General features: G+C 38.2%; 9 protein-coding genes across 9 annotated transcripts; 4 read left to right on the forward strand and 5 right to left on the reverse strand.

The window, feature by feature from the left end:
- Window positions 1-184: 184 nt before the first annotated feature.
- GCK72_024932 (uncharacterized protein) lies at window positions 185-403 on the forward strand (the record flags this gene model as incomplete). Its single annotated transcript, XM_053736123.1, has 1 exon — window positions 185-403. One exon carries the CDS (start codon window positions 185-187, stop codon window positions 401-403), a length of 219 nt encoding a protein of 72 aa, XP_053579689.1.
- Window positions 404-2,051: 1,648 nt separating this feature from the next.
- Window positions 2,052-7,032, reverse strand: GCK72_024933 (uncharacterized protein; the record flags this gene model as incomplete). The annotated part of the gene is made up of 11 exons (XM_053736124.1): window positions 2,052-2,150; window positions 2,666-2,842; window positions 2,893-3,424; window positions 3,490-4,019; window positions 4,067-4,318; window positions 4,377-4,559; window positions 4,603-4,767; window positions 4,817-4,966; window positions 6,057-6,164; window positions 6,209-6,301; window positions 6,952-7,032. The coding sequence occupies 11 exons, from the start codon at window positions 7,030-7,032 to the stop codon at window positions 2,052-2,054; spliced, it is 2,370 nt and encodes a 789-aa protein (XP_053579690.1).
- Window positions 7,033-7,321: 289 nt separating this feature from the next.
- Window positions 7,322-8,186, forward strand: GCK72_024934 (uncharacterized protein; the record flags this gene model as incomplete). The annotated part of the gene is made up of 6 exons (XM_053736125.1): window positions 7,322-7,402; window positions 7,446-7,550; window positions 7,597-7,695; window positions 7,741-7,821; window positions 7,868-8,077; window positions 8,124-8,186. 6 exons carry the CDS (start codon window positions 7,322-7,324, stop codon window positions 8,184-8,186), a joined length of 639 nt encoding a protein of 212 aa, XP_053579691.1.
- A 223-nt stretch (window positions 8,187-8,409) lies between these two features.
- Window positions 8,410-9,048, forward strand: GCK72_024935 (uncharacterized protein; the record flags this gene model as incomplete). The annotated part of the gene is made up of 2 exons (XM_053736126.1): window positions 8,410-8,898; window positions 8,947-9,048. 2 exons carry the CDS (start codon window positions 8,410-8,412, stop codon window positions 9,046-9,048), a joined length of 591 nt encoding a protein of 196 aa, XP_053579692.1.
- Window positions 9,049-9,192: 144 nt separating this feature from the next.
- On the reverse strand, window positions 9,193-9,901 carry GCK72_024936 (uncharacterized protein; the record flags this gene model as incomplete). The annotated part of the gene is made up of 4 exons (XM_053736127.1): window positions 9,193-9,298; window positions 9,346-9,497; window positions 9,550-9,793; window positions 9,852-9,901. 4 exons carry the CDS (start codon window positions 9,899-9,901, stop codon window positions 9,193-9,195), a joined length of 552 nt encoding a protein of 183 aa, XP_053579693.1.
- Window positions 9,902-10,638: 737 nt separating this feature from the next.
- On the reverse strand, window positions 10,639-12,048 carry GCK72_024937 (uncharacterized protein; the record flags this gene model as incomplete). Its single annotated transcript, XM_003099766.2, has 4 exons — window positions 10,639-10,816; window positions 10,867-11,126; window positions 11,185-11,698; window positions 11,981-12,048. The coding sequence occupies 4 exons, from the start codon at window positions 12,046-12,048 to the stop codon at window positions 10,639-10,641; spliced, it is 1,020 nt and encodes a 339-aa protein (XP_003099814.2).
- Window positions 12,049-13,820: 1,772 nt separating this feature from the next.
- On the reverse strand, window positions 13,821-15,242 carry GCK72_024938 (uncharacterized protein; the record flags this gene model as incomplete). Its single annotated transcript, XM_053736128.1, has 4 exons — window positions 13,821-13,998; window positions 14,047-14,324; window positions 14,374-14,899; window positions 15,175-15,242. 4 exons carry the CDS (start codon window positions 15,240-15,242, stop codon window positions 13,821-13,823), a joined length of 1,050 nt encoding a protein of 349 aa, XP_053579694.1.
- A 1,472-nt stretch (window positions 15,243-16,714) lies between these two features.
- On the reverse strand, window positions 16,715-17,942 carry GCK72_024939 (uncharacterized protein; the record flags this gene model as incomplete). Its single annotated transcript, XM_053736129.1, has 4 exons — window positions 16,715-16,880; window positions 16,931-17,190; window positions 17,236-17,734; window positions 17,845-17,942. 4 exons carry the CDS (start codon window positions 17,940-17,942, stop codon window positions 16,715-16,717), a joined length of 1,023 nt encoding a protein of 340 aa, XP_053579695.1.
- Window positions 17,943-18,973: 1,031 nt separating this feature from the next.
- GCK72_024940 (uncharacterized protein) lies at window positions 18,974-20,922 on the forward strand (the record flags this gene model as incomplete). Its single annotated transcript, XM_053736130.1, has 7 exons — window positions 18,974-19,428; window positions 19,479-19,787; window positions 19,841-19,957; window positions 20,117-20,314; window positions 20,359-20,479; window positions 20,527-20,790; window positions 20,836-20,922. 7 exons carry the CDS (start codon window positions 18,974-18,976, stop codon window positions 20,920-20,922), a joined length of 1,551 nt encoding a protein of 516 aa, XP_053579696.1.
- Between the last annotated feature and the right edge of the window lie 1,806 nt (window positions 20,923-22,728).

The raw sequence follows: 22,728 nt of genomic DNA on the forward strand, positions 1-22,728 counted from the left end.
TCTTTTCTAACACAAGATAACACAATCATATTTGCCTTCTTCTTCTTCTTTCATTCTATCTGTTATCAGCCCATCACCTCGCCCCGACGTCACTGTTTGCAGTCGGTGGCCCCCACGTGGCCCCCAGTTAACACAACTGTCTATCTCTCTGTCATATTTTCTGCAAAGAGAGAAGAAGAGAAAGATGTGCTGCACGCAACAAGCGATCGTCCAAAACCTGAAACTTGTCAATGATCTGATGGAGGAGGCAGATGAGAAAGAGAGAAATAGAACGTGTCTTATCAGTAACCGAGAGCCATCAGCCAGTCGGCCAAGTTTTATCGAACTGCTTCCAGGTATGTTGACATCTGGTGGTCTCCTCCGCCGTCATCAGAGTTCGAACCACCAGTGCTCGATCGCCTGATGGTCTTTGTGTGAATGTTGCGAAATATTCTGTATGCTTTTTGTGGCGTGTGCTGATAAAAACCGGGAAGAGAGACGAATGAACAACTATATCATTGATAAAACAAGCTTGTTGTGGTGGTGATATTCGGAATTCATCGGAGGAAGGGGATGATATGGTTTGACATCACACGATGATTAATGAAGAACTATGTAAAGCTGGAATGTTTTAAAATCATGAAAAGTTTGGTTATGATCTACAAAAAATATTTACTCACTTCTTGCAAACAACTCTCGAAAAACTGCAGTTTTCAATCTTACGTGATTGGTGTATCACGTTTACTTTATTTTTATTATATTTTCTGCACTGAGCGCCAAAAATAACTGAAAACAATGTATTTTCGTCATTCTCGTCCAAAACTAGAAATGCACACGTGATAATTGCCAAATTAGAAAAGTTATTTGTTGTGAAGCAATTTTTAATCTTAACAACTACAGTAGTTTCTTATCAGCGTGTCTTTAAAGAAATCGTGGTGATTAATACTTTGCGGGGGATCGTTCGATGAACGAGGTCATATCCAATCTTTGCATTCAGCTTTAATTGTTTTGTAGTTGTTTAGATAAAAAGTTAACAAACGTCATCACACATTAAAAAAGAAGCTAAACGGTAAACACGTCGTAAAATATGACCGGTCAGCTTCACACATGCACTTGATACAGTAACCCTGGTCTGTGATTCCAACTTCCTCATAAATCTAAATTTTGTCCTTAGAATGATCTTATGCCGTTGTTTTTCTGTTTTTTCTTTGTTATTTTCAAACCATCCATCTTCCAACTGTTCCTATCTTATTTTGAGACCTCGGAAGTTTGGAAACTCACGTTTACACCTGAAACAGCTCATTGGTCTAATGACGTCGACTAGAACATGTGGACTGATGAGAAACACGCCAGTAACAATATATGAAGAACAGTTGCCTACATGTTTCGGGTTCACAAGATCACTTCTCAATTTCAATCTCCCGTTTTTTTTGCAGACCTCTCGATCACCATCACCCGAGGAGTAGGTCGTTGACACCGACAGCTGTTACTTGGAAAAAAAGAGAAGAAGAAGGCATCTGAAACTTTCAACGATCGCTCGGTCGTTTTCCTGATAAAACAAGTGACTGATAGCGTTTGGTTTCCAGAAAACTTTATCAATTTGGGAAGTGTGGAAGATCGAAAGATTAAAACAATGAATTGCAAAACCCTACAATAATTGAACAACCGTTGAGTGTTAAGGGACCAACAAAAACACAATAAGTTAAAGAGTTTCCCGTTGGAAAGGAGAAGATTTTGATTAGAACTTAGTTTTTACGAAAGCTGGTGAGAATCACAAAGTTTTGAAAAGATGAGGGATTTTGACGGAGAACATGATGAGATTGCATCAGACATGATGAAAACTCAACACATCTTTTGTCATCATCCTTCTATCTTTTCAAATGTTTTCCGTTTTTTTGTTTCAAAATGTTTCAATTATTATTTCCCATGAAAGTGATATAAAACGGATTGATAGATGTATGACAGATGAAGAAAAGAATGTTGAAGCTGTTTTAGATTGAAAGGTGATTGATGTGAAGGGGGGAGAAAAGTTCAAATGCACTTTTGTTGACTACTGATTTGATATGACAGGTTTACAGTTCCGACGCGTCGTGTTCAGCTTCTTTCTTCGGCTCTTCTGTTGTTGCTGATTCATCTTCTTTCATGTTTTCGCTCTCAGTCGGTGGAGGTGTCTGCAAACATTTTCAATAGACAGGGGAAAATCAAAAGTCAGAAAGGGGAAAAAAAGGAAAGAAACTTTGGTTCTTCTTTTTCAGGGACAAGACATGGTTTCTCAAGAAAAAATGTGATTTTCATGATTTTCAGCAGATTCCTTCAGCAGACATTAATAGAATAAAAAACAGATTTTCAAAGGGACACTGGTTGTTCAAACTACCAAAAATTTTATACTAGTTCCCGGGCGGGGCCTTGTCAGCAAAATTGAACCCGGGTACTTGACGCCAAAGTTGAAATTTCAAATGTTTACGAATTTTTTGGCAAAATAGTCAAATTTTCGACCATCATTCAGAATTAGAGGAAATTCTGAGCAATCATCAGAAATGTTCATATTTTCGATGAAAAATTTCAAAATTTTCAAAAAAAAATTGGTCCATTTTTTTAAGCTCGGACCTTTTCGGGCCTTGACAAGTGAAAAATTCCATCTGGAGCATTAAAAAATAAACATATCGAGTTGGATATAAAATCTTACTTGTGATTCCTCGGTCTGCTCCTCGGTCGTGGTTTCTGGTGTATCATCATCCTTCTTCTCCTTAGCAGTATCTTTATCTTTTTTAGCCTTCTTCTTTTCAGATTCCTTGCTCTTCTTGGAGCTGGCGATCTTCAGTTTGTTAACAAGATAACGAACTTCACGTTCCAAGTCACGAGCCTGAAATTTGAAATTAAATTGATAATTAAACATCTAAAATTGCGACAAACCTTCTCAGCGACTTCAGAAGCCTTTACAACAACATCCTCGTTCTTTGGCTGACTATCGAAAGCGGTCTTTTTCTCAGTCCACCACTCAGTGGTACTCTCAATCAACTTGGTGAGAACTTCGAGTTCGGTCTCCGTGAAAGTCTTGTTTCCTTCCTCGAATTGAGTCAAATTGAGAGCCATTGCATGGAAAGTCATGGATCTGTTGAAATGGTCCTCGAGAACCTCAGCAACCTTCGGCACATCAAGTCTTTCCTGCTTTCTGGCGTTTGGCTTAGCAGTGAGCTCCTCCAACTTAATTCTTCTCTCATCGAAGTCTTCTTTCTTTGTTTCCAAAGAAACGTCATCTTCAAACCAGACCTTCAGCACAGCAACCTCCTCAAGAATCGCCTTCTTTTCATCTTCAGTGACGTACTCTGCATATTCCTCGCCGTCCTCCAAACGAACAGCCAAATCATAAATAAGTCCTTCTAAGCTGTTCATGGCCTCCTCACGATCGTGTTTCTCTTTTTCCTTGTGCTCAAAGTCTCCGAGTCTGAAAAATTAGATGTATTAGAAAACTTATTGCAGCTATTTATGTCCGTTTAGTCAAAAACTCACACTTTTTTAGCCGCTGTCACTTCTTCTTCGTTTAAGTCAATGTTGTCAGTTTTGGTTTCCTTCACGGTCAGAGCCACGTTGATTTTCTTTGCCTTTGGCTCAACTGGCTTGGTCTTCTTGACCACGACTGGCTTCTCAACATCTTCCTTTGTCTCCTCATCCTTCTTTTCCTCAGCAGCAGTATCCTCTTCCTTCTTCTCTTCTCCAGCTTCCTTCTCAGCCTTCTTCTTCTCTTCCTTTTCTTTCTTTTCAGCTTTTTCCTTCTTCTTCAGCTCTTCCTGTTCTTTCTCCCACTCATCGAACTCCTTCTTGTCAACCTCATATTTCTCTTTCTCCTCAGTGGTTGGCACTTTCTCAACTACAACGCTAGCCTTCTCAACTGACACGATTCCTGACAAATCAATGGAGAACGTTGTCTTGACTCCTTTGAGAATAGAGTTCTCATCAGTGACCTCCTTCTCGATAGCATCCTTGACTCCGGTGATTTCAATAGAGGAAAGTGGGTTCTTATCAGCATCTTGAACGTCGATCTGGAATCGAAATCGTTGTTTTTGAATAGAAACTGATTGAAACAAACCTTGAAGTCATCAGAATAAGAAGAGAAGTGCATAACTCTGTTTGGAACTGGATAATTCTCTCCAAAGAGTGATTTTCTGATCGGTTTCATGGTTCCCTCCTCAGTTTTGGTGAGGAAGTTGACGAACACTGGGTAGAGGATCTTTTCGTTGATGTTGAATGGGAGAACCTTGAAGGATTTGGACAAGTGAGCAGCTTGGTAGACAGCTCCCATAGCAATCGCTTCATCGGTGTTCAGGAAGTTGCTGATTTCCTGTAGGAATTCATTATATATATAAATATTTTGATTAGAAAAATGAGCTAGGACCTACCTTATCTTTCAAAATAGTTTTCAGAATATCCTTGACCTTCGGCACACGTGTTCCCGCACCCATGAGTACCACCAAATCCAAATCTTCAACTTTCAATTGGGACATAGCAATGGCGTCAAGAATTGGAGCAGCGATTCTTGGTTCGAGGTCTTCGATCATCTTTTCCAACTCATCACGGGTTACCTGAAGAATACGAGATATAAAAAATTTTAGAAAGAATTATTACCTTGGCTCTGAAGTTTTGCTCTTCGAAAAGACTCTCTACTTGAGCGTATGTGTCCTTGTTGGCAGAGAGAACTTGCTTGACACGTTCTGCCTCCTTGTGAAGCTTTCCGATAGCACGGCCGTTGGTAGAAATGTCTTTAGATGTGCTGACGGTGTCACGGAATACCTGAAAATATATTCTTCTCATTTTCTGCCAAATTCGACTGTTTTGCTACCTTCTCTAGGTGGTCTCTAAGTCGGTTAGTGATTTCCAAGCCTCCAAGAGTTTTGTCATATCCAACTCCCACGGTGCGGAGTGTTGGCTGCTTGTCTTTTCCATCTTTGCGAGTCGATTCCAATACATATTGCACAATGGTCGCAGTAGTCTGAAATAAAAGACGTTCCAATTTGAAACTGATAATTTATGCATCGAACACTTCCAATTATTCTTTCATTTTTGTTGAAGGACTCCTCGACTAAATTGAAGAGTAGTAAGACGACGCCTACTATGACTCTTTTTTTGGAAGGCACTGCTATTTTTGACGCCATTTTGCAAGCTCTTCAATCTCACAAAAAACGTATACTCCCCTTTTTTGCGTACCCGAATTAGCCTTTGCCATTCTAAAACAGGAAAGAGCATCTCATTTTCTTTTATAAGCTTTATTTCTAAGACCACAAATTCATTTCATTTTCCGTTGTCAAGTATAGCTGGAGAAGTGGCGCGTGCTGTTGAATTTTAGGCGACATTTCGAAAAATGGCCAATGGTGATGATTCATTACATTCAGTTTTTTTTTCTTCTTTTATTTCGTAACAAAAGCAGGTCATGTGAATCTATGAGCGCCTCAGTGAATTCCGTTAGATAGAAAGTAGTTCGTTTTGAATTTTGGGAACATGTAAACATATCAAAGACTAATGTGAGATTAAGAACTATGCTCCGGTTTTGCCCAAATTTTAGTCTTATAACGTGATCTACAGAAACACAATCTATGATTCCGATTTGTAAAAGTGTTCTAATATAGCATCTAACATCTCCCGATTATAGTTTTAAAGATTTTCTCAATAGTGATTCCAGCATAGACCTTTTTTATTTTTGTTCTGTGCCAGTCACAACTTTACTTTGTGCCGGAAAGTTTTTCCCACACTATTTGTCAGCTTTTCTCAGAAAAAAATCCGCAATTTTCTCATGTACCACTTGGACTTCTGGTCTTATTGTCTTCTATGACAATATGTCCCTCATACATGACAATTCCGGATATAGCACATATCCGGAACTCATTTTTCTAATGTTCTATGTCATATTAGGTCAAACAATATTTGTTCCCAATTTGGTGTCCCCTGGTCTAGAATTATAAATAAGAATCTGCCAGTCAATTCAACAATGGCTATTCTAGTATTATTTTTTAATTATTTTCTCATTTCATATTCTGTATTGACTAGTCTCATCAAACATCTAGCAACGTTGAGCCAATCTCTACCTTAACAGCTCCCATATCATAAATCAACATATGGGTTGGCTTCTCAGTGATTTCCTTCCTTCTGAAAACTCCATAATTCAACGCAGCAGCGGATCCATCATTGAGCAACTGAAAACAATAGATTAGTTTGGATTGCAAGAATTTGTCTTAACCTGGAGAAGATTGAGTCCAGCAATTTCGGCGGCGGATGCGATGGCACGTCGTTCAGCTTGATTCAAGAAAATCGGCACGGTGATGACGACATCCTGAAAAATGTAAACATTGAGGTGATGATGCTAATTTAGTGCGCTAGTCTTATTATTTTCAGAATAAAAATTGTTTTTCCAATCAATTCTCTTATGTTTTGAGTATTTGAATCTTGTCATCTCTCTTTTATTCAGTAGCTACTGTTTCAACTGAACGACTTGTTCAAATTATGTATGCTGATTCATTATTACTATGAATCATATACTGATCGACATATTTTTTCTCTCGAATTCACACGGAGCGATGGGCGGAGCCTCATGCGTCCAGAAGACAACCAGAGGTTTTCTACCCGCCCAATTTCTCCATTTGCCCTCGACTCAAAATTTATAAGATTACGCTTAGTCTTATATATTTCCTCTTTTTTTTCATTCGTACTGACACAATCAATCGTCTCTTCTAGAAATAAGTTTGTCTCGCAGTAACAATTCAGTGAATCTTCTTCCAAGCGTATTTCGAGTCTCCTTGCTTCCGTCGATTCCTCACATCCACAATTAAGAATTTGCACTTTTTGTTATTGCGCTCTGCTCCGACAATCCTCTTCAGAAGTTGTGCTAAATTTAAATTCAAGCAAAGAGCGTGACTCTTTGTTTCCAATATCTCGATCGTAAACTTTTCTCATTTCAAATGCAAAATGTCGTCTTCTTTGTACCATTGTACCAAAAGTTCTTCCTATTCCTAATGAAATCACCACAAAATCTTCATCCAATTGTTCCTCGTGAGTTTGCTGCATATCAAAACACAGCTAGGAGAAACTATTTACACCCTCCCTGATCCGGTGCTCACATACATAGTTTCTTATTCTAAGTTGCTCCCTTCTCCAAGTTACTCCATCCGCCCAAGCAATTAGCTTTTCTCATGCTCCTCCATGTTCTCAAAGGGTTCACTCTTCTATTTTCTCACCAACTTTCTTGCTTTCCTTCTTTTTTGTTGTCCTTAGATGGTCAAAGAAGAAGACAAAGCCAATTTACTCGTTCTCTTTTTCAAGATTGCTCTCATCCCTCTCTCGAAAGTTTCAACCGATGTCTCGTATTCCCATCAACCTCGAGAAACCAATTCTCGATTTCGAATCTCGCCAGGTTCCGGTGTTCCAGGAAGTCATTGTGAGTTGAAAAAAGGAAATATTGTGAACATTTCTATCTCTAGGAGAACTTCGAAGAGAAATGTTGTGACGAGCATCACCCACAACGTTTACAAGTTGCTCAATCCGCTAGGAACTCTCTGAAACTTCTTCGAATGAGCTGGGAAGCAGTAAGTAGAAATTTGAAGTCATTATCAACTGAATAACAATTTTTAGAAAGTGACTACCGAGAGGGATCAACTATCCGTGTACGCTCAAGTAATGGGAGTGACTGTTGGTGACGTTTTGGAGCAGAAAAACAACATTGACTATCATGTAAGCGATATAATCCATATTTTATTCGTATTTCTTCTATTCCAGCGATTCTCACTCATCCTGGCCCAATGGTGCACCAAGTTGTCTCACATCCAAAAAGAATTTCAATCCATGCATACCCATGAAGTGAGTTTTTTTTTTCAAAATCTAACCATCATCATAAGCAAGATAGTCATCGCAGCTGCTCACCCTCAAAATGCCACCTGGAAGCCATGAGGTCTCTCAGAATCATTTCCGAATGCACTTTCGAAAGGCTATAATGGCCTACACGGTCCTCACGTCATTTGACCGCAATCTCCCATCTTTGACCCCGGTCGTCCAGTTCTTTATAGCTCAAATTATCAATGAAAGCCGCACTTACCACGACCCAGCTGTGTACCATGTAAGTAAAAACCGGTTAATGGTTTTGTACTTTTTGAATTTAACAGATGGTGTCACTCTTCATCGAACACATCATTCGAGAAGCCAACAGTTTGATGCTCCAGCGTTGAGACCGATTCTCCGCCCCCGCGATCTGATCATTGCTTCTTTTTATTTTTCCTTTTTCTTGATTCTCATTCATTTGATCTCGTATGAATCAATTTTTCTTGAGTCTCCCTTATTACCATATATCGATGTTGTGTGCTTTTGTCGTGTTGTCGTGTTTTTTCACTAGATATCGTGATTTGCCGTGTTGTGCCCTTAATGTCTAACACTATTTCAGGTGCAGAAACTATGAACGGGTTGCTTGACTATATTGAGGGAACCATTCAGCATATGAAGGACGAGCATGCTGACTTGATCACCGAAACATTCTCAACTCTCTATGCCGACTACGAGACTAATCCAACTCAAGAAAACTTGAACAAAGCTGTTACCGGACTTCAAGAAGTGTACAACATCGCATCGGTAGGCGGAGATGGAAGATCGCCTCCGCTTCCAACTCTGAAGGAGCTCGCTGATAAGATTTATGAGTGTGCTCAGACTGAGCTCCGCATGGTGCATGGAGAGGACTTCACTCTGCCAAGACAGCATATCGACATCGACTACGACGACTGCCCCACCGACGAAGTCAGTTCAATCAATCATCACATCCCGGAAATCCAACGGTTGAAGACTTCGTTGTATCGCAACGTGTGCTGCATCTACCACAAAACCATTCACGCCGTCAATGCCAGTCTTCTCAACATTGTCATCGGAAACCACTCGGAGTCGAACAACCAGGTAACAGAGCAGTTTGATTCACAGTTTCCAACTATGGTATTATTTCAGTTGACCGAGTCCATCTGCGGATTGATCCATAACAATCTCCAGCTTCTCCGCAACTCCGTCGAGATCCATCTTCGCCGCATGGGTGACGCCTATCTCGATTAACCGTGTGTTTCATCCGTTTTCTTCATCCATCTATCCAATCCCATGTTATTCTTTTCTTTTTACTCTGCAACAATTCTCCCCGCCCAGACAACACTTTCCTATCATCTTTTAGTACATTTTTCTATCAAAAGCTTTACGTGTTTCTCAAATAAAACTCACTTTCACGGTTTGATCGGCGTAGGCTTCGGTGACCTTCTTTGCGTTCCACAGAATCATTGCCAAAAGAGTTTCCACGTTGTATTTCTCTTCCCTGTAAAACTTTTTTTGTCTTCATAATAAATCAGCATGGTAACTCACTTGTACGGGAAGATGACAGTCTTTCTAACATCGTCGAATTCAAAAGCGGTGAATGGGAACGTCTTCTTGAAAGTGGTAAAAGCATCATCTCCTTCCTTGCGAGCAATTAGTGAAAGCAAGAAGTTGTAGGTTGATTGAGGATGGGACGATGACTGAAAATGTTATAATTACCATTATTTTCCAATTTTAACATTGAAAACTTACCATGGCGGCGGCTGCCTCTGCGAAGAATCGTTCATCGTTTTTGAAAGAGATGACATTTGGTGTTTTTCTTCTCGACTCCTTGTTCAACACAATATCCATAGGCACTCCAGGTTTCACCAGTCCAATTTTGATGAATTGACTTCCCAAATCGATTGACATTGCGGCCAGAGCAGCATCTGCAGGTTGGTAGAAGCAGCAAAATGCTACCAGAAGCCCTAGAGGCCCAAGGATGATCGATTTCATACTGAAAAGAATAGTAAATTGAAAAGTAATAAGTTTTTGAAAGGAAAAAATAGACTGACGTAAGAATAAGAGCATTAAAGTTATGCTGACGTGTACCTATCGTGAGCATTTTCATGTAAAAATTAGTGGAAAAATCCAGAAATGAGTTTTCTTGGTCCGAAAAAATTCGCCAATTTTTTTTAGTCATAACACTTTTTCAAAAACAAAAAACCCAATGAGATTTTGCACAAAAACTGATCAAAACGCTAATTATTAGGCAAAATCGAGAAACGCGTCTGTGCACGGAAAGCGTGCCAAGAGAAATGTTTGCGCATTCCTCGTGGACACGTTGGAAGAAGGAACTGCCCCGATTTAATTGAGCTACACGGGCCAATAGAAATGAGTTTTTTGATTTCGTATTGAAAAAAATCATATATATTTTTTAATACAGAACTTTGCGTGAACTTTTTCTCTATAGGCTACCAAAACGAGGAAAAAGACATCGCGAACAACTGAGGTCAATCGATTCCTGCGCACACAGAGTAAATAGAGTAACTGTGACGTGGAACGTGTTAGGCAATTAGGAAAAGAGGACAAAGAACATTCTCGAGATCCACAGGGTGACCAACACGTATGGAGGAAAACAGTCGAGCTAGGAGAAGACGAGTGGGAACTATCTGCTGTTTGTTGTGCATGGAATTAGTTACTTCTCAACAATGATACCTGGCAATAATTTATTCATTTTCAAGAAGTAAAAGACATACAATACAAAACTTTAAGAACATTAGAAAAAAACCAGCAAAATACAAATAAATCAATATGAGAATTAGAAAGCAATAAAATATGAACATTAAAAGCAAAAAAGGATCAGAAAAGGGCTTGAATCTCCGGGAACAAAAACAGACATTTTTTAAAAACTCGCGTGTTCCAAACGACCATAGTGAAGATTGAATTCTCCTGATCAAAATGTAAAGATGCCTTCCTTCCGAAATTGTTGTGGATGATTGTCCCTTTTTGTTCAAAGTACGCAGAGAAATGGGTTCGTCTGAAAAATAATGACCTGTATGCTATGAAACCGTGAAAAATGAAACGCACTCTTCGAACTTGGCCATTTCTTCATCGTTCCATATGTGAGTAAGAAATCCTTCCGTGACTTCTAACATATTCAATCCGGTTACTACACTTGCACGCACAAAAACCAATTCATTTAATTTTCCTCTTGTCCATGTCTTAATAAGATCACGCCAGGCTTCGATTCCAATTTTGAGCCCGGATACAAGGACGTAGTTAGTCCAATATTTATCCGATAGCCAACAGTCACTGAACCGGAATTTACTTTCCACTTCTCCGTAGTTCTGAAAACACAGGAATAATTTGAAACTTGTTGAAAATTTGTTACCATAATACTCGTACCTTTGTTCCTATGTTGATTTTGTCCCAATGATAACCGATCGCAGACATGTGGTTTTTCTTACAATACTGGTTTGCAAGGTTTTTATTGTTTTCTGATTCGACGGGAAATTTAAATAGTTTTTCCTTGAACAAATCCAGATCCCATGATGAAAGTAGTTGGAGAGTGCGTTCATTCAACTCATCTTGACAACAGAATAAGCCCAGTTCAGCTTTTGGGAAAATGGTCATGTAGTACTGAGCCAGTGTCCAACAGGGAGTGTAAATATCTTCAACCACTGTTTCCCAACTTTTGTTCTCATCGCCAAACAAGCAGAAAACATTAAAAGTGAAGGGTCCGATAGTCCTAACTCCGATTGGAGCAATGTCATCGGTAGTAAACGAACTGAATTTGATTTCAAATTCTCCAATCCAGATATCGGCTGAATAATTACAGATTTCAATCTCAATTTGTCCCGGATTGATTTCGTTTGTGTACTGCTCTCGAAGTCTACGGCTGGTTAAGGAAATGTTGATTCTGTAAGAAAAACAAGGTCAGTGAGCTGAAAAATTGTGCGAACAGTGGCTCGTTTGGCTTGGACGGCTGGTGTGAACAATAACTTTCTCTCAATGAGAACTTAATTATTTTGAAACTTTTTAGAATACTAATATTATCGTTTTAAATAAACGTAGCTCACATTCAGAATCACAAAAAAGTTACTATCTGACAGGCAAAATTTCATTCATGTCTCAGAAATGCTAAAATCGGGTGCGATTTCCACAACGACTACGCTTTGAATCAAATTTAAAGTCAACTTACAAGTCGGGTATTTTCATGAACTTCAGAATTTTGATCAGTACAAGCCATGGAAACTTCAACAGCTTCATTTTCAAATTTGAGAGTGGTAGTGAACTCTGAAATATTTGAAAATAATATATTAAAAGAAGAGAATATTAATGAACAAAAGGAAGTTGAAGAATCTATTTGAGATTCTCACGATTTTATTGAAAACAATGCGTGGAATAAGAATGATTTCGAGAAATTAAATGAGAAAACCCGAATAAAGGATAATTTGGAGTAGTCGATGGTGAGAAGAGAGGAAGCCATTACCATGAGGTGTCCTGGCTTGCCTGGAGGGACCATACAAAAACGGAGAGACAAGAGACAAGGAGAAAACAGAGTCTGTAGTCTAGCAAAGAAAATATAACACACACACACACCAGTTCTTGCCCCCTCCCCTAATTAACCGAATAGTGTAAAAAGAGGTCATTTTTGGGAGGATCAGAGAAAAGAGCGAGTTCATACCAACAGAGACTGCACAATTACCAACACCAATCAGCAATGAAATGAATGAGAGGTTAATGCTTCAAACACAACCAAGTATCTATTTATTGATATTAATTCCGATAAAAAATAAACGGGAACTAACAGATTATTGTTTTTTCTTTCTTCCGAAGGCTAAATCTGTTCAAAAACGTTCTACAATCTTTTTGAATAAATATCGTTTCCAACACTCCTGAAGTGGACTTTTCTGAGCTCTGAGAAACAGAAGACACACTTCTTGCAAGTGAAATTGTAAATAATGTACTGTTCCTATGTTTCCAATTTACTTTTCCGTGTATTTTCCTTGCTCCAGATTTTTCAACAATTTTAAAAACATCTTCTTTGACATTTGTTTTGTGAAACATAGTCAGATTCCTGATCGTACCCATTTATAATTGAATGCCTTCAACCCAGTTCTTAACGCTGTCAGAAACAATGTTGATTGAGATTTATCTGTTCTGGAGCAGTTCAAGTCAATGGTTTTTGTTGATTTCTCTTTGCAATACCGCCAAATCCCTATTTATTGCTGCTCATTCTTCCGCAAATTAACCAGAGTGGAAGTTTTCTCACAAACCCGAAAATAACAGTTTATTAGAGTTTCTCGAAAAAAAGCAAATTTTAAAACTGAAATTATCTTCTTTTTTCAAATTTCTTGAATTTCAAGCCATATTGACTTGATTCTTATATAAAATAAGTTCAATAATGGAACGTGTGATCACACAATTTCCTTACACCGAGTGTATAATTCTTGACAACAGTGAAACTCGTGGCCGAATGGTCTAGTGGTATGATTCTCGCTTTGGGAGAGGTCCCGGGTTCAATCCCCGGTTCGGCCCATTCTTTTTTTTCGACTTGAATATAATTAGCCTTTCGCAATCTGAAAAATTCCGAGGCGCCACACGTTTTCCTTCATATCGTAAGCAAACGAAAAAAAAAAAATTTGATAATGTCACAAAAGTGTTTAAAGCTTCTCCGAGGTTACGAGTTTCCAAGTAACAAGTTTTCAGAAAATGGTAGAAATCGCGTGTGAAATATTCTGAATATCAAAAACCTCACTTCTAATTTTTGACCAAGAACCCTGATAAGCTTTTCTCCACTTTTGTTTTTTTATTTGCCAGCTTTCATGTTCGGTTCCTGCGGATGCAGTAAATAAATATGTGCATGGAATTAGTTAATACTCAACAATGGTACCTGGCGACAATTTGTTTATGTTTGAAAAGTAAGAGACACAGAATGCAGCACTTCGAAGAGAGTTTGATAAAAATCAATGAAATAAAAAGAAATCATTAAAAAAAATAGGCATCAGCAAAATATGAGCATCAAAAGCAAAAGAAGATCAGAAAAGGGTTCGAATCTCCGGGAACAAAGAAAGACATCTTTCAGAGGCTTGTGTGTCCCAAACGACCATAGTGAAGATTGAATTATTTTGATCAAAATGTAGGGACGCCTTCCTATTTTTCCTACTGCAAATGATTGTCCCCTTTTGCTCAAAGTAAACTGAGAAATCGGTTCGTCTGAAAAATGATGATACGTGGACTATAAAACCGTAAAATGAAACGCACGCTTTGAACTGGATCATTTCTTCGTCGTTCCATGGATGAGTTGAAAATCCTTCCGTGAGCTCTAGCATATTCAAGCTGGTTACTCGACTTGCACGCACGAAAACAAGCTTATTCAGTTTTCCTTCAATCCATTTCTTGATAAGGTGACGCCACGCTTCGAGTCGAACTTTGAGAACGCAGACAAGGATGTAGTTGATTAAACGATCCAATTGCTTACAGTGACTAAACCAGAATTTACTATCCACAGGTAATTCATTTTCCTCGTTGTTCCGAAAACTCTGAAACAATCAGAAACTCGACGGAAATTTGTTACCATGATGCACGTACCTTCGTTCGTGTGACAATATGGAAACCCTCATAGTGTAAACCGATCACAGACAGTTGATTGCTCTTGCAATACTGATTTGCAAGATTTTTAATGTTTTCATTGGAATTGACGTGGAATTCAAATCTCTTTTCCTTGAACATATTCAGATCCCATGATGCAAGTAGTTGGAGAGTGCCGGCATCACACTCATGTTCGCACCGGAAAAAATTCAGTTCAGCTTCTGGGAAAATGGTCTTGATATGCTGAGCCAGTGTCAAACAGGGTGTGTAAACGTCTTCGACCACTGTTTGCCAACGTTTGTTCTCTTTGGGAGGCAAACAGACAGCATCAATAGTGATTGGCCCGATAGTCCTAACTTCCTTTGGGACGGTTTCTTTATAGCTACCATATTTCTCAAAGACGATAACGAATTCTCCAATCTTGATACAGGCTGATATGCTACCGAATAAAATCCCAATTCCTCCGGGTCTGATTTTGTTGATGTATTGCTCTCGAAGTCTACGGTTGGTAGAGGAAAGGTTGACTCTGTAAAAAAAATATCTGGGAGCTGATAAATTGTGCGAATTGTGGCTGGTTTGGTTTGGACGGTTGGTTTGGATATCGACTTTTAGAACTACACTAATTTTTTTACAGTATTTTAAATACTAAATTTATGTGTTTTATCGTTTTAAAACAAAAATAACTCAGAATCACATGGAATTTACTAGCAAAGAGTCGAAATTTCTTTCACGTCTTACTATCAGAAGTGCTGAAGTCGGGTGCGGCTTTCACAGCGACTACGTTTTAAATTTAAATCTTACAAGTCGACTGAATCCATAAACTTCACAATGTTGATTAGTACAAGCCATGGAAACTTCAACAGCTTCATTTTCAAATTTGAGAATGGCGATGAACTCTGAAATATTCGAAAACAATATATTAAAAGAGCAGAATACGAATGAACGAAGAAAGTAGAAGACTATATTTGAGGTTCTCACAATTATAAGGAAACCCGCAGAAAAAGGGTAATGTGGAGTAGTCGATAGTGAGAAGAGAGGAATAGAATAGCCAATGGTATCATGGTTTGCAGGGGAGGACCATACACAACGGAAAGACAAGAGACGGAGAGAAAACAGTGTGAACAACCGAAGAGGTCAGAAAAATTCATAATTTGGGAGGACCACAAAGAAAAACGACATTTGACCGACCAACTCAAATAATCGACAAGTGAGAATTCTGCAAAGCGGTTGCAGTAACACGTGTTAGACAATGAAACCATTGTAAGGCTAATTATTAATACACAGCCAAGTTTTTTTATTGATATGGAATACTGATAAATAGTTAACGAGGATTAACAGATCAGACGAAGGTCAGATAAAAAAAATTCAAACGACGTCTTTGATGGGCAATCTACAAATTGGCGGTCCCAGAAGACGACGAATAAGAGTTATCGGTCGTAGATCTCAGGTTGCCCAACAAGTATGAAATGAAATGATCGAGCTAGTAAAGAACTAGTGGAAACTGTCTGTGGTTTGTTGTACATCAAAGTTGAGCGGAATTCCGCCTTCTGCCAATTTTTTCTTTCCGCCTTCCGCGAATTTTTGGCTATTTTTTTACACTTTTTAAGAACTAAATCTGTATTTTACAAATTTAATGGTTGCTTACAAGTCGAGTGTGTCCATAAACTTCAGAATTTGAAGCAGTACAATGTATGGGAACTTCAACAGCTCCATTTTCAAATTTGAGAGTGGTGGTGAGCCCTGAAGTATAAAAAATCAATCAAAATTACAGCTTAGGAATGAACACAATAAGTTCAAGAATATATCCTAACAATTTTAATCAGAACAATGCGTGGAATAAGAACAATTCTGAAAATTACAAAAAGAAATCCGGCAGAATGGGAGTGATCCGGAAAAGTCGATGAGAAGAGAGGAAAAATTAGCATAAAGTCTCCTGGTTTGTCTATGGGACCATACAAAATGGAGAGGCAAAAAACGAGTAGAAAACAGTATCTGCTTGGCCTGAATAACCAAAGAGGTCAGCAAAATCAATAATTTGGCAAGACCAGAAAAAAGAGCAAGATCTGACCAACAGAAAATACGCATTAGAATAATTGGAAAGTAAACATTCTGCGAGACGCATGTAGTGAAACTACAACTTTTAATCTAATTGTTACAGCATACTTCAAAATATAGCAACAAGACAAGAAATAACGACTTCTGGAAGTGTTAGATAATGAAACCATTGTAAGCTTAATGGTTTGAATTTCGAATACAACCGACTTTATTTTTAATGATATGAATATCGATTAAATACAAACGGGGATTAACAGATCAGAAGAAATTTAGATGGAAAAAATATTCAAAAGATTTTTTTGATTGGACGGAACGTGCGATCAACAAATCGGCGGTCCCAGAAAACGACGAAGAAGAGCTGTATGTCTTCCAAGTACTGGATTGAAATAATCTCATCGTCCCACTTGACGATGAATCCTTTCAAGTCAAAGTATTGAGAAAAGCATTCGATTCTGTAAAATGGTATAGTTGTTCAACAATATTGATTTATAAATAGACCAACCCTCGGTATTTTTTCATTTGGGCGTCATTCCATGGTGACCAATCTGTGCCTTTCAACACCGTCTTCAAGTCGATGTTCTTGACTTTTTCTGCTTTCATGATTCCGCAGCATGGAAGTTTACCGGTTTGCCATAGTTTCAAGAATTCAATGCAATCAGCATTTGTCAAGAGCTCTCCGTCCAACTTCAAGACTTGCATCCCCGACATTATACATCCAAGTGTCGTGAACCAATGAAGGCCTCCGTGAGGATCAACTGGATTCTGGAAACAATAAGTGATTTGTTTTTTTGAAGATTCAATTTTTACCTCCGCCATGAACCAGATTATTTCTTCGTAATGAATTAGCCCTTGCATTTTCATGTTCTTCGTTTTTTCAATCAAGGATGGAAGCTTATTGATGTTGGTGAACAGGTCCACCTTCTTAATTTGTTTGACATCAAATAAATCAAACATTGGAGCATAAGTGTCGACGTGATTCAAATCCATCTTCAGATTTTTGATCTTGAGTTTTGGGAATATCTTCCGAATCTTCAGTACAATCGATACCACTTCATCAAAATTTTCATCAGTTGTGTTTGAAACCCATTTGGAAGATGTGAAGCCAGTGACGGGGTAGCGGCCGAATTCTGTTTTTGAGAACAACTGAGGGCCAAACCAATCTGGCTCATCGACTTTGTTGATGGTCCATTTAAAGTCTCCAGCTTTGATTATTGCAATTTGAGAATTGATGGTAACATCCATGTCTGGCACCTTGACTTTGGACACCATCTCAGCCATCCACTTTGACAGTGTCGATGCACGGAGCCTGAAATACTTATCAACTTACCTACATATTCGAAATAACGTTTTAGATTTAAATCACAACTAATGCGGTTAAAAACGTTTCAATAAGCATTTAGCTGAAAATCAACTTACAGATCTGAAAACTCCATTGTATGCAACACGTATTGCTTGGGAAGATATGGAAGGTCCATAAACTTGAATTCAGGAGGTTTTCGTTGTACATCACTCATTGCGATCCACTGAAATGCGACCTGAAACAGGTGTTGATGATTTTCATGACAAAAACGGAAAGGCTTTGAAAGGAAAATTCGGAAAAAATAGGACGCTTAAAAACTGAGAGAGGAGATATTTGGAGGAAATTGGACAATTTATATTTTACCGCTGCTAAGTTCATTTTGTTGTTCGTTTTGTTTTGCAGGTCATTTCCAAAAAATTTAACAGTGTACAAAAATTCAAAATCGGCAGAAATCAATTTGAACTTGTCAGTTCGGGCTCCCGCGCAAGGCCGGTTTTTGCGGACATTGTTACCTGGGACGGAGAGGAGACTAGAAAGTGATGAAAATAATTGAGAAAGCGAGAAAATTGAGGAAAAACCGAAAATAATAGATTTGGGATGGAAGACTTTAGAAGTTCTTAGACTACGAGTTGATTACTAGGTGAAAGCGCGGTGCTCAAGTTGGATAAAAAGACACATAACACATTTCTGGAAAAAAATCAACCAAGGTACTTGGGGATTTGAGATAATACAGAAACAGTTGTTAAAAATCATATGGGAAGAGTTGTAAGACAGTTATCCAAATTTAATAATCGTAAAACTTCTCACAAATGTATCTCATTCGAATTTTCAGTCATGGAACCAGTGTCAACGGAATTTTTAAACTTATTGTCTTATTTTCCACAATTCTGAAAGATTGCGGTAGGTTTTCTTTTAAACAGATCCTATCCCACGCTTATCATCTTCTACGCCCGCGCATGGGAACCGTTCACATGCATTTCAGCACTTTGTGGAATACGGTAGTTTTATGATTTGATTTCCATAAAACTTGAGAAACGAAATGGTCATGCGACTCAACGGAAATAGTTTTATGATCTTGGTCGATAAAATATGCATTTTTGGCCTCCCCTTCTTCATTCTTATCACCGCACACCCTCGCGGCTGGTCGGGTGGATGCGGCTCTTCTGTTTTTTTGGCGATTTCGTCTTCCCTTGTATTCTTCCCGTTATTAATCTATTATTAAATCATTAAGTTTTAGGTAGAGCCATGGCACCAAAGAAGAAAACTTTACCGATATCAGAAAATTGTGTGAAACTGCAAATTGAAATGGGGAATCTCTCCATCAAAAACGACGAAGACCAACTTTCTACTCACAATACAAAAACGATGCTTGCCGAACAATCCGAAATAGCAGAGCAACTACCTGTTGGAAAGACATTGAAGACGAAAGCTTCTGAAGTTGGGATACAAACCATCGAGGACGGCTGGACAAAAAACTGCGCAAAATGCACCCGAACCTGTGAACACCATGCAAAGACCAAAGAAAACTTGAAAGAGAAGATAATAGTTATCAGAGCTCTTAAGAAAGAGATGGAAATGTTAAAGAAGGAAAATGAGAAACTCATCAACGACGACGTCGAACACGTCGAAACGGCGCAAGGTTTTGAAAGAGCTTTGGAAGTGATCAGAAACCGAGAGGAGACAATCAATCACTTGAATAGGTGAGTACAACTCTAAATTCGATTCAAAAGATATAATTAAAACTTCTCAGACGTTTGGAGGCATTTGGAGAAAAACAGTGCCTGAAAGAGCAGGTGGAGATTGATACCGAGAGAGTCAACGGGCTATTGAAGAAGAAATGCGAGAAATGTTTCGAAAACAACAAGAACTATGAGGAGGCTCAGCAAGAATTGAAAAAGAAAGAATTTAACATTAAAGCTCTTAAAAAAGAACTGGATCTGGTAAAAACAGAGAACAAAAAGCTTATCAATGATGGTAATTGCAAAGTGGAATCAGAACATTTCGGTAGAGTCTTGACGCTGATTAAGGAAAAAGGAGACACCATAAATCACTTGTATCAGTGAGTATTCATTCGAATTTATATACCGAAATAACGAAAAAAACCCATTCGAGACGCCTGGATGAAGAAGGATCAAAATCGCGGGATCAGATGTATTCCTTGAGAAAACGCATTGAAGAATTGGAACAATCGCTGACATCTACCAAGATTCTCAACAAAAATCTCGAAAAGTGAGTGATTTTAAAAAGTAAAACACTTAAAAACTATTTACAGGAAAGTTCTCCACCAAACAGAGCATATTGATACTCTTCAGGCTGACCTTACCGTTACAAAGAAAGCATTGGAGAAGTAAAAATTGCAATTTTCTCAAATTCTTAGTATTTTTTCAGAGAGACGCATGAAGCAAAAGAAGCAAATCATGTCTGTCTTATCTACTACAAAAAGATTAAGGCTCTCGAGGTTTATCTACCACCTGAGGTTGAGAGAAAAAACAAGAAATACGAACAAGAACTCGAAAAACTTCGCAAAGAGTTGCTCTGGTTCGATAGTGAATATTCCGTCAAAAAATACGTTGAAATCAAGAAAGAGTAAGATCAGAATAATTAGAGGAAGAAAGAAAGCTAATTTTTAGAGTCCAAGCAATGGATGATGCTGATGAGCGCAAAAATCTCGCTCTCAGCGAGCTTCAAGCTTATTCGGATGGATTGAACACATGCTGTGCCGTGTACCAGCGAAACTTTACCCATCTGAAGGTATGTTGCTTGTTTTTTCTTAATTACGACGACAATGGAATTTTTAGGAACAACGGAGCCTCGATGAACTGGAGAAAGTGCCACCAATGCCCGTTTTCTCAACTTATTTTTCGTCGATCGTGAATCGTTTGAAGAAGAAGAGTGGTTCTGGATATCGAAGAGTTCAATACGGAGAAACATCAGGAAATTCTCAATATCAACAACACAACTCGTACCAACAGGGCGACGATTGCTGCGTTTGTCTCTACAAAATATTGGAGACGGAAAGAAAATACCGGTGCACAAAGTGTCAAAAATACTTCCATCCATTGGTAAACTTTAACTACGAAAATAAATTTAAGCTCAGCTCATTACAGTGTGGAAATGGAACGAACGAATGGAATGCAATCTGCTCAAAGTGCACAGAGTCTTCTTCAAAACAGGACGGCTACTCACTTTTTTGAATCAGAAGCAGTGTACACCGTCTGAACCGTCTAATATAATTTATTATTCTACCGCTTATCTTAAAATATTATAATTGTATTGAATCCATTATTGTATTTTGTTTAATAAATGGGAAAAAAGGGGAGAAGGAAGTGATCAATCAAACCGCATTACAGATAATTCGAGTCGAAACAAAATCGTTTTTAAACTAAAATAAAAAACATGATGAAACAGAATGATTCATTAATCAAAAACACAGAATTTCATGCTAAACATATAAATTGTTTACATATTTGCAGAAATTTCGTCCTGAATTTGAAACTCCAATCATTGTCATGTATAGTTCTTTCGGAACGCAAAATTCCTGACAATGTTTTCCTTATTTTTGTTTCAGATAACTGAAAAATGACAAATTTCAGATCTAATTCAATAAATATATTTTTATATGAAGTTTTGAATAGATTACCGAGCTCAAACAGACATCTCCAAAAGAAAACCCACTACAAATCGTCTCTCGGAGATCTGATATGGCAATATCATACCATTCATCATATCTTCGTGAGGCCTAATCTGTCCAACAACTCCCTACGATCTTCTTAAATGATTATCGTTTTGAACACCTCTGAAGCTTCTCTTTGTCAAAACGATTTGCTTCCATTTTGTGTCCAGATTCTTCGTATTGTGATGACGAGTGAATTGTTCTGAACTTTGAGGAATTGAAAACATATTTCTTGGGGAATGAAATTGTGAATGATGAGAAAAATCTCACCTGACGTATTGTCACTTCGTTTTCGAATTACTTTCCCATCTGTTTTCCTTGTTCCGGTTTTTTTTAGCAATTTGAACCATTTCTACTTTGACATCTTATCGTAAAACTTTGGCAGATTCCTGATCGTGACAATTTATACGTGAATACCTTCAATTCAATTCATCCAGGTGTCAGAAAAGAGCTTTATCTGTTTTTGGAGCGATTCTACTCCATTATTTGCAAAATAATCTGATTTTGTTGCGAAATTCTCCGTTCATGATGTGGTTGTTCACGTCAACATCTACAGTGAAAGTTTCCTTGCGAACCTGAATAAGAAGAGGTTATAAGGGTTTTAGAAAAAAAAAACAAGATTTAAAGTTTACATAAATTGTTTACAGTCCATGAATTTGATTGTGATTCAAACTTGATTCCAAAATGAATTAAGAAAAAAATGGAGCGAGTGTTTACACTATTTCCATACACCGCGGGGACAACTGCGACCAATGTCCACTAAACCACGCGCAAAGCGAGAAAGTGCGGGGAACGAAAAGCCGCGGAAAACAAAACTTAGCGTCAGTTGAAATCGTGGCCGAATGGTCTAGTGGTATGATTCTCGCTTTGGGTGCGAGAGGTCCCGGGTTCAATCCCCGGTTCGGCCCATTCTTTTTTTCAACTTGAGACAAGATCGTGTTATCTGAGATATGAAGATATCATCTACGCTTTATAATCCATAATGTGAAACCCTTAAATGTGATGCATTCTTATTGAACTTGACCCATTTTAAGAATAGCATACCCAAGATACAGATGTGGTAGTCTCCAAGTCTCATTTCCAAAGTTTGATTCAAAAACACAGTGATCAATGTTACTCCACCTCCCTTTTTTAGCAGATAGAGAAGGAGATGTGCTTTCGACGGCTCTCCACAAATTTTGGGACTCGGCCTACTTTCCAACTCTTCATGATACCACATGTTTTTTCCATCATCAGCAAACCGGAGATTCGATGATGTTCCAAAGGTATTAAAATTTTTTTGCCAAGTTACAGAAACATGGCGAAAAAAGTGTATGATGTAAAAATA

This window comes from Caenorhabditis remanei, chromosome X (genome assembly GCF_010183535.1).
Source record: "Caenorhabditis remanei strain PX506 chromosome X, whole genome shotgun sequence".
Classification (NCBI taxonomy): Eukaryota; Metazoa; Nematoda; class Chromadorea; order Rhabditida; family Rhabditidae; genus Caenorhabditis; species Caenorhabditis remanei.